The 15,329-nt window shown below is 30.8% G+C and overlaps 1 protein-coding gene across 1 annotated transcript; it reads left to right on the forward strand.

The window, feature by feature from the left end:
* The first annotated feature begins 2,253 nt into the window (after nucleotides 1-2,253).
* On the forward strand, nucleotides 2,254-4,832 carry LOC107839614 (REF/SRPP-like protein At3g05500). Its single transcript, NM_001324571.1, is given in 3 exon segments — nucleotides 2,254-2,384; nucleotides 2,484-2,714; nucleotides 4,217-4,832. Coding segments are annotated over 3 exon segments (687 nt in total). The 5' UTR covers nucleotides 2,254-2,345; the 3' UTR covers nucleotides 4,634-4,832.
* Nucleotides 4,833-15,329: the final 10,497 nt, after the last annotated feature.

The following is a 15,329-nucleotide window of genomic DNA, read 5'->3' on the forward strand; positions in this document are numbered from 1 at the left end:
TGACCTCTATTTACTTAGAATATCTATTACAAAATTTTGTAGAGATTTATTTTACCAAATTAATCTTAATAATTATACTTTAAAAATATAAATTTAAGTTTATACATTTTATTTAGTCATTAATAATAGGGTTAATATCGAAAGAATATAATTATATTCTCTTAGTTTTATAAAAGGAATTCTTAAATTAAAATAAATATTTTTAGAAAGAAAGCTAATTAATACGAAAAGAAAAATAATAGTATTTTTAATTTTAGAAAATCAAAACATTCATAAATGTAGAGAGATATTATATTAGTATAGTACATAATAAAGAGGAGTAAATTTAATCAAATTAGCTTTCCATTGAATAATAATTGTCTACTAGTATATTAAAAGTAAAATCTAATAATATTTGTCCACTTTAAAAATTCAATAGATAATTTACTCAATTTTGAACATTTTATTTTTCGTTATTAAATACTACTCTATTTATTATTTAATATATTTTAAAAAATAATAAATCAATTATATATTCAAGTGTGATATGATAAGCTTATATTTATTATTTATTATTTCTTAATATGTATGTCAAGTCAATAATAAATAATTATTATTTGGATTAAGAGAGCAAAATTTTTCTTAAGAGAAGATTGAGGGACAAATATTTGGAAATGGTGGGAGTACAATTTTAAGTTTTAAAGGGTGTTTGGATTGGCTTAAAAGCTGATCGAACCAGCTGAAAAATATTTTTTGACTTATTTGGGTGTTTGGCAAACAACAAAAGTACTTAAAAATAAGTGTTTTAAGCTAAAATAAGTCAAAAGCTATAAGTTGGTTTACCCCACCTTATTACTTTTGGCTTAAAATCTATTTCAAATTTGATCAAGTAATTTACTTCATTATCCCTTATATGTTCTTAAAATTCCTAAAATATCTTTCCCTATTCTAACTTATTCTTCCATTTCTTGCTCTCTATCATAGTTTATATATTTTTTTCTTTGCACTTTGTAATGTTATGATTGGTTAGTGTAATTCGTTATTCAAATTTTATTATTCAAGATTTTATTAATTAAAAAATATTAAATATTATTTGAAAAGGCCTTCGGGTGGAGGCAGAACATATTCCTCTTCCATCACAATGAATGTCATTTTGGTTTAAATTTTTTTGTGACAAAGAAAATTGATAAGGAAATTCTTTTTGTTCTTGTTGTAATTAATAATTTTATATTGCAGTAAAAATTATTTTCTTGCTATATTTTTCAGTTTCATACAATGTTTTCAATAAAAAATTTGAAATTATTAGAAAATAATTCTATCTACAAATTACTAATCATATTTACAAATTACCATATTTCAGCTTTTGTGTTAAAAAAATTACTAGTCATTATCTTGAAATTTTAAATTTTATGAGTGAGATTTTAGAACTTTGTCATGAAGTTCCACATGTGAAGTAGTATAACTAAGAAGCGATCATTGACGAATAATTTTTACGTATGAATTAGGTGTCAATTTATTATCATAGTCTTTAAGGAACTCAATTGTTATGCCAATCATATAAAATAAATTAATTGTAAAGAGACACACCAACAACGAGAAGAAGAAAAGGGAATAGGTGTGATTGAAAAATAAATAAAAAATAATGTGGAATTAAATAAAGTAGCCATGCATATTTAAAAAATAATGTTTATATTGAAACTGAATTAAAATATATATTAATTTTAATTTGAATCATTTTAGATTTTTTTTAAATAATAACCAACTCTACTTATTGTTAACAACTTTAAGGGTATTTTAAATACTTTGACAAAAAAATACTTAACAACATTTATTTATCAAATCCATCAAGAATTTTTTTAATTTCAACACTTTTATCTAAATATATAATTATTTATTTTTAAAATAAGTTTCAACACTTTTAAAAATACTTTTAATTTTTTTTTTAAAAGTCATTTTTTTTCACTCTATTCAAACCGGCTGTTAGCTTGATTTCTAGAAGATGGTGAAATGAAAAGGGCAAAAATGAAATAAACAAATAGTCCATTACAAATCACTTAGCAAACAAGTAGTAGTCAACAAAGTCCACCCAGCTTCACAGAATAGAGCCGAAATAGGAAAAAAATAGGGGAAAATTCGGTTTCTCATTGGGGCAACGCGGTTAAGTTTCCTTGCCCATCGATTCTCCTCGATATGCGTGCCCTTCTATAACGCCCCCCACCCCCCCCGCCGCGCCCCTCCCCTCCTATATATCGCACAATCACCCAAACGACGTTTGTCATTAATTGCTCTTCATACTTTTCTCGTTTGCTTTCATTCAATTTTGCGACTCTTCGTTCTTATCGAAACCTGTCTGATCTTTTTCTGTAATGGCTGAATCAAACCCCAACGCTCAACAACCAGAGATGGTAATTCGAATTTCAAATCTCTATTTCGTTTCCTCGTTTGTATCGATTTTGATGAATTGTAATTTTTTATTTTTTATTTTTTATTTTTTGTGATTGTAGGCTAAGGTTCAAAGTGAGGAAGAGAAATTGAAGTATTTGGAATTTTTGCAAGTGGCGATGATTCATGCGGCGCTCTATGTTGCAAAGGTGTATGGTTACGCTAAGGAGAATTCTGGTCCGTTGAAGCCTGGTGTTCAGTCTGTTGAAGGCACCGTCAAGACTGTGGTTGGCCCTGTTTATGATAAATTTCATGATGTTCCTGTTGAGGTGCTAAAGTTTGTTGATCGCAAGGTATAATTCCTTATATAATTGACATGGAATATTATTATTATTATTATTTTAGATGTTTTTGCTTATTATGTATTTGATTTGAATAGTATTATTATGTGTTACTTTTATTTTTTGAGATGGAATTCTATATTTATTATTGTTATTATTTTGTTTCACAATTGGAACTTGTGACCTGAGATATCTTTTCTTTTTGTATGCATTTCTCAGGGATTTGATGATTTAATCTGCATTTTTTAGAACAGAAATTCGTAATTTACTCAGATCTGTTTTTGTTTTATTTTTTATTTTATGATTAGTTTATGTTTGTATGAATTTCATGAGCTGCAGCAAAAACTATGTGGGGTATATAGGTCAGACCTTGTGGACTTAATTTGTTCAATTTCTGGCATGTGCTCATGGACAGTGGCGCACCCAGGATTTTGAAGGTTGTGGGTTCACCCAGGATTTTGAAGGTTGTGGGTTCACCCAGGATTTAAAGGTTGTGGGTGATTTAATGTAACTGTTAAGTTACAAAAAATTTCATTAAAAAAAGCAGCGTAGCTGCAGGGATTCGATGCCAGAGCACCCAGCCATGTATTTGTTCTCTCGGTGCCTTTTTATATATTATACCATTTTTTCACTGTTTCTTATATAATTATACCTATTCTATGTCAAGTTTATTGGGTGCTCCGGCACCCAATAAAAGCACGTGGGTCCGCCCCTGCTCATGGAAGAACTGTATTAGGTTTATAATTAGGATTGGATGCATCAACATGGCTGATGCAGTGTTGGTTGTGGCGGTGAGCTTCTGTTGTTAGGCACGGTTTTAGTTGATAAGTGTGATATCTTGTTAATCGGTTGCATGCATTATGCATATCTTGTTGGAAATTGCTTTAAGTTACTGCACTAGTTTTTAGCAAAATAAGTTATTTAGATTAATATGAATTTGAATTTTAAATTTTTATTAGTTTGTTTAGTTGTTGAGATAATTTAGGTTGTTTTAAATTTTAACTTATGCAGTTTTTTATGTTTTGTTGGCTATTTAAAGCCACTTAATGCTTAATAAAATTATTGAATGCTATTGAAAGCTTATTGAAAGCTTGAAAGCCATTTTAATCCAAAGAGAGCCATTTTAAACCCCTTTTCGCTGCTCCATCTTTTTTAAAAAACCAACATATCCCGATAATAGGATCTCATAATATGTAAGCTTTTCATATTTGGCGAGATATTGTAAGATAAATGGCTGTTGAGGGGCGTTTAGGTGTGTAGTCTATGTACCTGGTGTTGGTAAGTGGATTTGATAATAATCTTAGACGGATATATGTATAAAAATATGACTGCTTCTCCTTTTGTGGAAATTGGGCAAGGGTGTGATTGAAACATCGAGCTATAATAGCGAGAAATATGGATGTAGTGATATTTCTCGTGGTCTTTGAGGATCTATTTGCGTACCCTGGGTTGTAGCTTTGAAGTTCGCGCCATGTTGACATATATAATTGACGTGACTTGGACCATTTTTGCAGGTTGATCAGTCTGTTCGTAAGATTGAGACTCGTGTTCCTCCTATGGTCAAGCAAGCTCCTGCAGCTGCTCGCTCTGTTGCAGCTGATGTCAAGAGTGCTGGTGTGATGGGAGCTGCATCAGGACTTGCTAAGACGGTCTATGCTAAGTATGAGCCCACAGCCAAGGGACTTTACACCAAGTACGAGCCAATTGCCGAGCAATATGCTGCGTCAGCTTGGCTTTCTCTCAACAAAATTCCCATGGTTCCTAAAGTGACTCAAGCAGTTGCTCCAACAGCTGCTTACTATTCTGAGAAATACAATGTGATGGTTCAGCAAACAGCAGATAAGGGTTACAAGGTTGCTTCGTTTCTTCCATTTGTGCCTACTGAGAAGATTGCTAAGGTGTTCGGTACTCAGCCTGTGGCTTCCAACTAGAAAGGACCTACTGCTTTGCTTTATGGCTCCTACGCAACTAGTAGTTTAGTTCCTTTTGAGGGGCTCCATGTGATCTGGAGTGCCTTGGAACGGTTATTATTTGCTTATTGTGTTGTGGATTGTTTGTTCTGTGAAGTGTGAAGTAAATCATGTGTTTGTCTATTCGGTTTTCATTTTTGAAAAATTGTGATTAATTTCTTGTTGCTGGGGAGTAGCCTTTTGCCCTTTGGGTGATTTCTCTGATCAACATGAACTAAATTTTGTTCTATTTCATTCTCTCTATTAAAACAATTAATTCATTCAATCCTATCCAGTACCTTGTACACCGGAGAAAAAACTTCCTACCAACTAATTATAAATTTGTTAATTTTTTTTGCTGCATACAGCCGAATAACTTGAGGCCAACTCCTACTACATATTTGTTATGAAAAATAAAATAGAGAAAACAAGAGAGACATTCTCTTGCATCGAAGAAACTCTTCTATTTGGAAAATTATCCGAATATCAAATAGTAGATCTTATCTATATTTTCTTATAGTAACAATAAACTCTAGTGGGACAAAACCTTGAAACGAATAGGGAAAATTAACTGAACTCTAGTGGGACAAAACCTTGAAACGAATAGGGAAAATTAACCGAATATCAAACAGTAGATCTTATCTATATTTTTTATAGTAACAACCGTACAAGGAAACTCTAGTGGGACAAAACCTTGAAACGAAAAAAAATGGGTGTATTTGCTCCCCGAACAAAAACATTAATGAACTTGTGCATTCCGATCTTGTGCTCCCCTAACAAAAATATTATTGAATTTGTGCATCCCGATCTTGTGCACCATCTTGCAGTTGAAAGAGACTTGGTGAATAAATCATCCAGATTGTCACTCAAAAGAATCTGTTGCACGTTAATATCACCATTCTTTTATAGCTAATGTGTATAGAAAAGTTTGGTGAAATGTGCTTCGTTCTATCTCCATATAAAATTGTGGGTACTTTGTCACATTTCAAAACACATTTTTCTCGATGAAGTGACTACAATAGTCTGCTTTATATATCTTCAAGGTATGACAGTACCACTACATATGAACACATAGCCTGTTTGAGGCAAGCTTTATGCGGTTCAGATAAGTACCCAACATCAACATGATCAACAAGATTGAGATTGCAAACTCTAGAATAAAATAATTCCATATTGGTGTCTCTTTAGGTACTGTATATGTGTTTGATCTTATCTGAATGTCTCCTAGTAGGAGCAGAACTATATCTTGCTAACAAATTAATTGAACAGACTATATCAAGCCTTGTAATAGTTGTAAAATACATGAGTGCATCAATTGCACTAAGATATGGTACTTCATAACCAATCCAAATTGATATATTTCTCATTTAAGCAAATAATCTATTACTTTTGAAAACTCTCAAAGAGTTCCAATAATTTCCAAGCTATAAACTTATACAATATAATGATTATAAACAATATTCCCATAAACTTTTATATGCTTCAAATATTTTGAATCCTTAAAAGTTCTTTTATAAATTTTGTCAAGTGACAATATTCAGTATTTCATGTGTGACATCTTCAAGTGATTGGACTGTAAAACAAATAAGTTTTAGGCTTACCAAGATGCATCTTTTCATGTCACTTGATAAATATTTTTACGTCAGCATGCTTAAATAAACGTAGAATTCAAATCGTCGTAATCTTTCACAATATTGCATCAAAGATATTGATGATATATCATTTCGTATCGGTTCACAATGTGACATAACATTTTGAGATCTCATCACTTCATTGCTATCAGGTACCTGAACCTCTCATAAGGTTTCATGGAGTGTTATGTCGTAAGCTCTTCAAGAGAATATTACCTTGTTATTATGATTGTTTGCTCCTTGTGCTCTTCAAGGACTGTTTTATTTGGAATCGATTGGTCTAGCAAGCTTCATACATGTATAGAATTTGTCCTTTAGAGACACAAAATAGGAGCACTTGCAACTTAAATATGAGATGCTTTCGACATTTGACTTGAATTATCTTTTGAATGAGAATCTGATGATATAATTCCTAACATATTTCATAGTTGCTTAAAATATCCCCTTATATTAGGAAAATTAACATACATCCTCCATCTTTTTTGAGGAATCCATCTTTGTGCATCATGATATATTTGTTAATTACATACCATACATTAAACCTATTAGATAGATAATGTGTGGTTCTTAACTCTGAGCCAACTTTGTGGGGGAATTAATCATAATTTATTGGTTTGATGCATACAAGTACTTATGTTTACAATATTTCAAACCAGCACATGAAGGTGTTCTTATTAGCAGTGGTTCAACTATTTATCGAAGACATTTAATGTCAAACCAGTATTACAAGATGAAATGTCTTGATTACACAATCTGAAAATCATGCTCTTAGCTCGATTTTATTGAGCAAACAACTTTATGAATGTCAAACTGCAGGTTGACAATGAATGTATATGTGATCTTTTGATGCATCTTTTCAACATATCACTTGATTGGTGAACGGATCCTTATTCATCTTTTGTACTTTTCAGATTTTGAGGGATCAAATCTCACATTAGTTGGTCCAACCAACTTATCACAAAAACAAGCAACATTAAAAGTTCATGAAGAATTTTCTAATTCTTCAATATTTGTTTAATACTTAATATGCACATCTTTGGAATGTCGCAATCGTTCATGTCAATTTATAAACTTTGAGTCTAGCAAACTCTAGGTTTACCATGATATATACCTTTTACTTTAGTAAATTTTTGATTTGATATTATATGGATAAATTTCAGATGTACTATTTTAGAAGTATATTTCAAAATAACTTTTCTCAATTATTCAGCCTCATTCGCTTTCGGAGGTGATTTGTTATACCATCACAGTCAATACACGTTTGCATTAATAAGCATCCCATTCCCCAGGAATTGAATATAATCATGCCTTAAGCCTATCAAATTATGATATCTTATTACTTCTTTCAAGATATTGCTACTTGAGGAGCACATCGAGACATACATATCTTTCAGAGTATATCATATATTGTTACCACATTCACTTCAAGAATGGAGCAAATTGTCATCTTTCAAACTTATCATAAATTGCTACCACGTTCACTTTATGAAATAGAGCATATCACATTCATTTCATAGAATGGGGCATATTTAATGAGACAGGTTGCATGACTTTTCATCAAATATACATTATTTTGTCTTAGCCATCATAACATCATCAATATGGTGCATTGAGATTCAAACTCAACGTCTTAACATATAAAGACGTCTTAGGCATAAATCGATGGATTTGAACCCAATATCTTATCATCATGGTGCATCGAGACTACATCCCAATGTCTTGCCTTTTTAGTACGATAAAACTTGTCTACTGTCTTACCCTCAACCAATTTATAGTTCAAAATAGAGGTGTCAAGTGGGCCGGGCCGACCCGACCCTTGTAACTAATTCGGCCCGATTTGACCCGGCCCGATAAGCCCTAGAGCTTTAGGGTTTCGGGTCCTGGGCCAGTTATTTTTTTAAAATGGGCCCAGCTAACCCAGCCCGGTCCAGGCCCGCTGGGCAGCCGACCCGGCCAGGCCCGAATACCTTTTTTTCTAAAAAAAAAAAAATAAAAATTTGGGCCAAACTAGCCATTGGCCCAACGGCTATATAGCCGTTTTTGGGTCCAAACGGCTAGTTTGGGCCCATTTATTAAAAAAAAAAATTAACTTTAAAAAATATTTTTTAATCCCAAAAAAATTCTATAAATACCCTACAACTTCAATTCATTTTTCACACAATTTTTCACTCTCTCAAATCTCAATTCTCAATTCTCAAATATTCAATATATTTAATTTCTTAAAGTGTTCACTTTAATTTTTTAATTTTTCGTTTACAAAGTACGAGCGGAAGTTTCTAAAGTCGCAACCTTCGGATACTTCCAAAATTTGGTATTGTCGTTCCATCTCTTACGTTTAATTTTTATTTATTGTATTAATTGTTTAATATTTAATTTTATTATATTTGTGTATTTTGAATATTTTTAGTTTAATTTAATTTATATTATGGATAAATTAAGAAATCTCGATACTAAAGGTGTTAAAATTTTTTGTCCCGAAAAAGGTAATGGTAGTAAAAAGCGAATTACTAGCGGTAGAGGTAGTTCAAGTAATAGATATACCCGTGTGCCTTCGCCTCCGGTACCGCTTGGTACACCTTTTGAGGAAGAAATAGGTGTAGGTGCTCACGATATGGATTATGTAGAAGCTCAGAAAAATTACGGTATAGAAGAGAAAATAAAGTAGATGCGGTTAATTTAGACGAAGATAATGAAAATATTGCTGAGACACCCACAGTAGGAGATGCTAATGTTAGATCTGAATCGGTTAATCTCCCTCACCGTCCTCCTAGTGCCCCAAGACCTCGTATAAGAACTAGTATTGCATGACAATTTTTTGAACGTATATCAGATATTGAAGTGCAATGCAATATTTGTCAACAAATATATAAGCATAGAAGTGGAGGCAAGTAAGGAGGTACATGTACGTTAATGAGACATGTAGCTGAAGATCACAAAAGAGGATTAAATATTGCAAAAGGTGGTGGGGATGTTGGTGGGCCAATGCAAACTAGAATAGACCCAACAACCAGTCACGTAACGAAAAAGTATAATAAATTGAGGGACCGGAAAGAAATAACTAAAATGGTAGTTGTGGGTTGTTTGCCTTTTAGTTTTCCTTCTTCTGATGCCTTTATTCGTTATATACAAGCAATTTATAATCCTATGTTTAACGATATTCCTAGAACTACTTGTCGGTTTGATATTTTTAGACTTCATTCACAATATTATTTTTATTTATCAACATTGTTAAAAAATATTCAATGTAGATTGTCCCTAACTTCTGATCTTGGTCGTGCTGTAAATAAAAATGATTATTTAACTGTTACTTGTCATTGGATGAATAGTAATTTCGTGATGCAAAAATGTATTCTTGCTTTTTTATATGATGAAGATCGTAAACATACTGGACAATTTATTGCTAATTCTATTGTTAAAATTGCCGGATATTATGGTATCGAAAATAAAATTTTATGTATTGCTTTAGATAATGCTTCAAACAACAAGACTGCTATAAAAAAATTAAAATTAATGCTATCTCCGCCCTTGCCTGAAATTTTTCATATTAAGTGTGCATGTCATATATATAATTTAATTGTAAAAGATGGTCTTGAGTTTTTTGAGTTTTATATTGAAAAAATTCGTCCTGCCGTTGATTTTATTCAAGTAAATAATCGTAGATCGAGAATTAGAGAATTTAAAGTTAAATGGCAAGAAAATGGACTTACACCAATTTTGATGCCTGAGGAAATTGATACTAGATGGAATTCTACGTATGAATTTTTAAAAAAACTTGTTATAAATATATAATTCCTATTACACTAGCTTTTAACCAACATCGCGGTTCATTTGTTGATTCTACTGATTGCATGCTACATAATTCTGATTGGGTTGTAATTAATGATCTTGTTAAGTTTTTAGAAAAAATTTATGTAGCTACGGTTGAATTTTTCGGTGCTTATTATCCTACTGTTTTAATATTTTGGCATATATAGTCGATATTTCTGGTTTGCTCAAAGAATATAAAAATAAAGAAGGTTATAAAGAAGCTGTTGGCGCCATGTTTACGAAATTTAAAAAATATTTTTTCCCGATTCCCCCTATTTACTTGGTTGGTGCTATGCTAAATACGTGCATGAAATACAATAATATGTGTCACTTTAGTACTCTTATTTATACTAACTTAGAAATAAATACTAATCATGGTTCTGAACAAGTACAACCTGATTTGTGGACGGCTACGACTGATGCAAAGGATTACATAGAAAAATTATATAATCACTATGCTGATTTATTTGATTTAGCCGTACCTACAAATATCACTCCAACTGTCGCTCCTCATCCTCCCGAGGAGCCATCATCTTCTAAAAGGCCGGCACATAGTAATTTTTCTAATTCGTTTTATGATTTAAATTGTTGGAACAGTGTTGATGAGAGAACTTACACATCAACTTATCGGGAAGAGCTGAAATATTATCTTCAGACGGCACCAGAGGATCGCAGACGACGGATCAATACGTTGGATTGGTGGAGGAGTAATGAAACACAATATCCTGTGCTTTCAAGATTAGCTAGAGATATCTTGAATGTTCCAATGTCAACCGTTGCATCAGAGAGCGCCTTTAGTCAGGGATGACAGCAGCTTGGAGACAACCGACACTCATTGGGAAGCAATGCAATGAATGTTCTAGTTTGCCTCAGAGATTGGATTAGAGTGGAAAGAAGAAACCAAGGAATGGAACCGGAGCTAAGCGACGAGCTGAAACTTGAAGAAATTATGACTTCACGGGAGAACTCAGCAGAATCAAGTCCAATGCATGATTTTGCCCCCGTTGACTTCGACTATCCTATGCAAGTTCCCATTAATATTAACATGAATGAGTTAAAAAAAATGATGCATAATTTATAGATTTTTCATTCATGTAAATTATAAATTTTGGATCATTTTGCAATCAATAAAATTCCCCAAATTCATTCACTCCTTAGTCCTTGCTTTTTATATTTTTTCATTTAAAGATTTAAAATTTTAAATTGAATTTCTAGTTTTCTACTTTAAATTAAAAACTTACTTCTAGTACATTATTAATTTACTACCAAATATTATTAATTTATTTTATTAAGTAGCATATGTTTTGTATATTTGTGCATATATCTTCTATAGAAGTGTATATTTAATGTATACATGTGTATATGTTTTATAAATTAGTATATAAGTATATCTATATATATTGTAATGTATATATAATGTAGTATATTTTATAAGTAGTAGTATATATACATTGAATGGTGCGTATACACGTGTATATATCTTATATAGATGTATATATTTAACGTATGCAAGTGTATATGTTTAATAAATTAGTATAATATAACTATCTATGTATTGTAATCCATGTATATTGTAGTATATATTTTATTTTAAGTAGTACATATACATTGATTGGTGCGGATATATGTGTATATATCTTATATAGATGTATATATTATACGTATACAAGTGTATATGTTTTATAAATTAGTATAATATAACCATCTATACATTGTAATACATATATATGTATATTGTAGTATATATTTTATTTAAAATAGTACATACATATTGAATGGTGCGTATATATGTGTATATATCTTCTATAGACGTATATATTTAACGTATACAAGTGTATATGTTTTATAAATTAGTATATAACTATATATATATATATGCATACATAGTATATACATATATATTGTAGTATATATTTTATTTAAAGTAGTACCTATATATTGATTTAAAATGAATTTCTAGTTTAAATTAAAAACTTACTTTTAATATATTATTAATTAACTATCACACACACACACACATATATATATATATGTATATATTGTTGTATATACTTTATTTAAAGTAGTACATATATATTGAATGGTGCGTATATATGTGTTTATATCTTCTATAGACTTATATCTTTAATGTATACAAGTGTATATGTTTTATAAATTAGTATATAGGTATGTGTATATATATATATATATATATATATATATATAGTAGTATATATATATATTGTAGTATATACTTTATTTAAAGTAGTACATATTATTGAATGGTGCGTATATATGTGTATATATCTTCTATAGACGTATATTTTTAACGTATACATGTGTATATGTTCTATAAATTAGTATGTAACTATATATATATATATATATATATTGTTGTGTATATATATGTATATTGTAGTATATATTTTATTTAAAACAGTACATATATATTGAATGGTGCGTATATATGTGTATATATCTTCTAAAGTAGTATACATTTAACGTATACAAGTGTATATGTTTTATAAATTAGTATGTAAGTATATATATATATATATATTGTAGTATATGCTTTATTTAAAGTAGTACATTATATTGAATGGTGAGTATATATGTGTATATATCTTCTATAGACGTATATCTTTAAAGTATACAAGTGTATATGTTTTATAAATTAGTATGTAACTATATATATATACATATTGTTGTTTATATATATATGTATATTGTAGTATATATTTTATTTAAAGTAGTACATATATATTGAATGGTGCATATATATGTGTATATATCTTTTAAAGTAGTATATATTTAACGTATACATGTGTATATGTTTTATAAATTAGTTAGTATATATATATATTATACTATTATAGCATATGTTTTATTTAAAGTAGTACGTATAGTCATATATAATTATATATTGAATGGTACGTATATATGCGTAATTGTTTATATATTTTCTTAAAAATATATATTGTATATTGGAGTGTATATTGAATTTTTTATTTATTTTTTAAACGAGGTTTTTAACCGGGTTTTGATGGATTTGATCGGGTTGGGTTAAGTGGGCCGGGTTAGGATGAGTTTTAATTTTTTTACTGTTTGACCCGGCTCGACCCGGCTAGCGTCAAAACCGGCCCTCAATCCGATTAAAATGGAAGGGCCGATTTCGGGTTGGCCCGGCCCAGCCTGTTTGACACCCATAGTTCAAAATACAATAGAACTTGTTTGATTCGTGCCTTGAAAATATCATCATATGTTCAGTTAATAGCTTGAAATTCATATAGGAATAACAATGAACTCCAATAACATAGTAAAGTTAGGCAGTTTCATAAATAGTATATGCAAGTACTTCTTTTTGTATCAAAGTTGAAAGCGAAAAGATAAAATATACCTTTGCACAACCATATCATCGAATCCTACAAATCTTAATTAAATTGTTAGAGTTAAATTTTACTGTGAAACTTCATATCCCACCTTTCGGTGGATATTCACCGAAACAAGTAACATAAACCAATATGACTATATTTTCAGAAACGGCAAATTAATCTATATCAACCAATAAAACTAGCTTATTGTGTATTATCAATATAAATGTATGTTCTTACCACCATGAAGAAAGAGTAGAAATAAATTACCGAGCCATCAAAAGGTAAAAGATTGAAGATGGTTAGAGGCTTGTGCTGATAACGTGTTATGATAAATAAATTAAAGAAGAACAAGAGTAGAGACAAGAGAGACAACAACAACAAACCCAGTGTATTCTCACTTAGTGGGGTCTGGGGGGGTAAGATGTACGCAGTCCATACCTCTACCTCTGATGAAGTAGAAAGGCTGTTTCCGAAAGACCCCCGGCTCAAGTCACGAGACATCACACAAACACATAGTACAGCACAGAAGCAGATGACATAACATAGATACGGCACCCATAGGGAATATAAAACAGAGTAAAGCAGGAAAGTAGAGACAAGAGAGAGTGATTATTATTTCTCTTGAGATTCTCTTGGGTCTTTTACAAGAAGAAACCTTTTTATTTATAAGGAAAATTACCCCTAATTTCTATTTCATATGTTAATAAATCTTGATAAATCAATACACCTACTTGAGGTGTCAAAATGGAATAATATCCACTTGAGGTGCCTAAGTGAAAAATGGTGCGTACTTGAGGGACCTGCGTATGTATTCTGCCCTATATTTTTGTAGACATTCACTATAATGTAAATACATTTATAACAATATTCATGATTTTATGCCAGCAACAAGACATCATTTGCTAGCGTAATCAAACCGCGCAAATGTTTCATCTTTCACGATATCTGCTATCTTATAATATTTGTGTAGGCGATAGCTTTTGTGGCCATTGCCAATCATCCAATTATACCCGTAGCCGTAGGGCAGTAGCGTTTTGTGGCCAATCACCCACAAAAGAATCATGTAAACTTTTTGTCGGAAAAATGTTCCTTTCAAGTTTAAATTGTAACAACTGAGATGATTTTTTACGAACAAGAGGTGTACAAAATCTATAAGGAGGTCAGAGTGTCTTTTTTAAATTTAAAATGGTCTAAATTGTATCAAGTGGGACCACAACACTTGGTGAAATCTCATAACTTCAATAGATATAACCAAATTTTGAAATCATTTTTGTTTAAGTAGAATTGTAAAAAATATATATTAGGAGATATATTGTTTGTTTGATAATTGATCTTTTCACTTTCACTTGCTTGTGATAAGTAAATTGTGTTTGATCAATCTCCTTTAAATATATTGCAAGTGTGTGAACAAAGACAAGTATTATCCCTCCGTTTAAATAAAAATGACCTATTTTGATTTGACACAAAGTTTAAGAAAATAAAGAAGTGTTAAATGTACCAAAATGCCTTTAATCTTGTGGTCATAAACATGTCAGATAGAAATTTGAAATTAAAGTATTGCAAAAAAAAGAAAAAAGATCATTCTTTTTGAGACAGACTAAAAAGGAAACTAACTCATTCTTTTTTAAACGGAGGGAGTAGTTAACATAAGAGACCACAAGCATGCCTCTTGTATGACATATTGAGATGTATTTTTGATTCAATTAGGTAAAAGCTGAGGTCTATTATGGATTTCTCCCACTATTTAACTATATAATGACTTGTGTGTCTTTCAATTGTTCACTCAGAACTCAACGTATCAAACAGTCATCATCATAGTTCTCTTTGTTTTAATATTTGGGTTTCAATGCTATTGCTTGTCAAAACATAGTTTGCCGTTAAGTTAGG

Source organism: Capsicum annuum, chromosome 8 (assembly GCF_002878395.1).
Source record: "Capsicum annuum cultivar UCD-10X-F1 chromosome 8, UCD10Xv1.1, whole genome shotgun sequence".
Classification (NCBI taxonomy): Eukaryota; Viridiplantae; Streptophyta; class Magnoliopsida; order Solanales; family Solanaceae; genus Capsicum; species Capsicum annuum.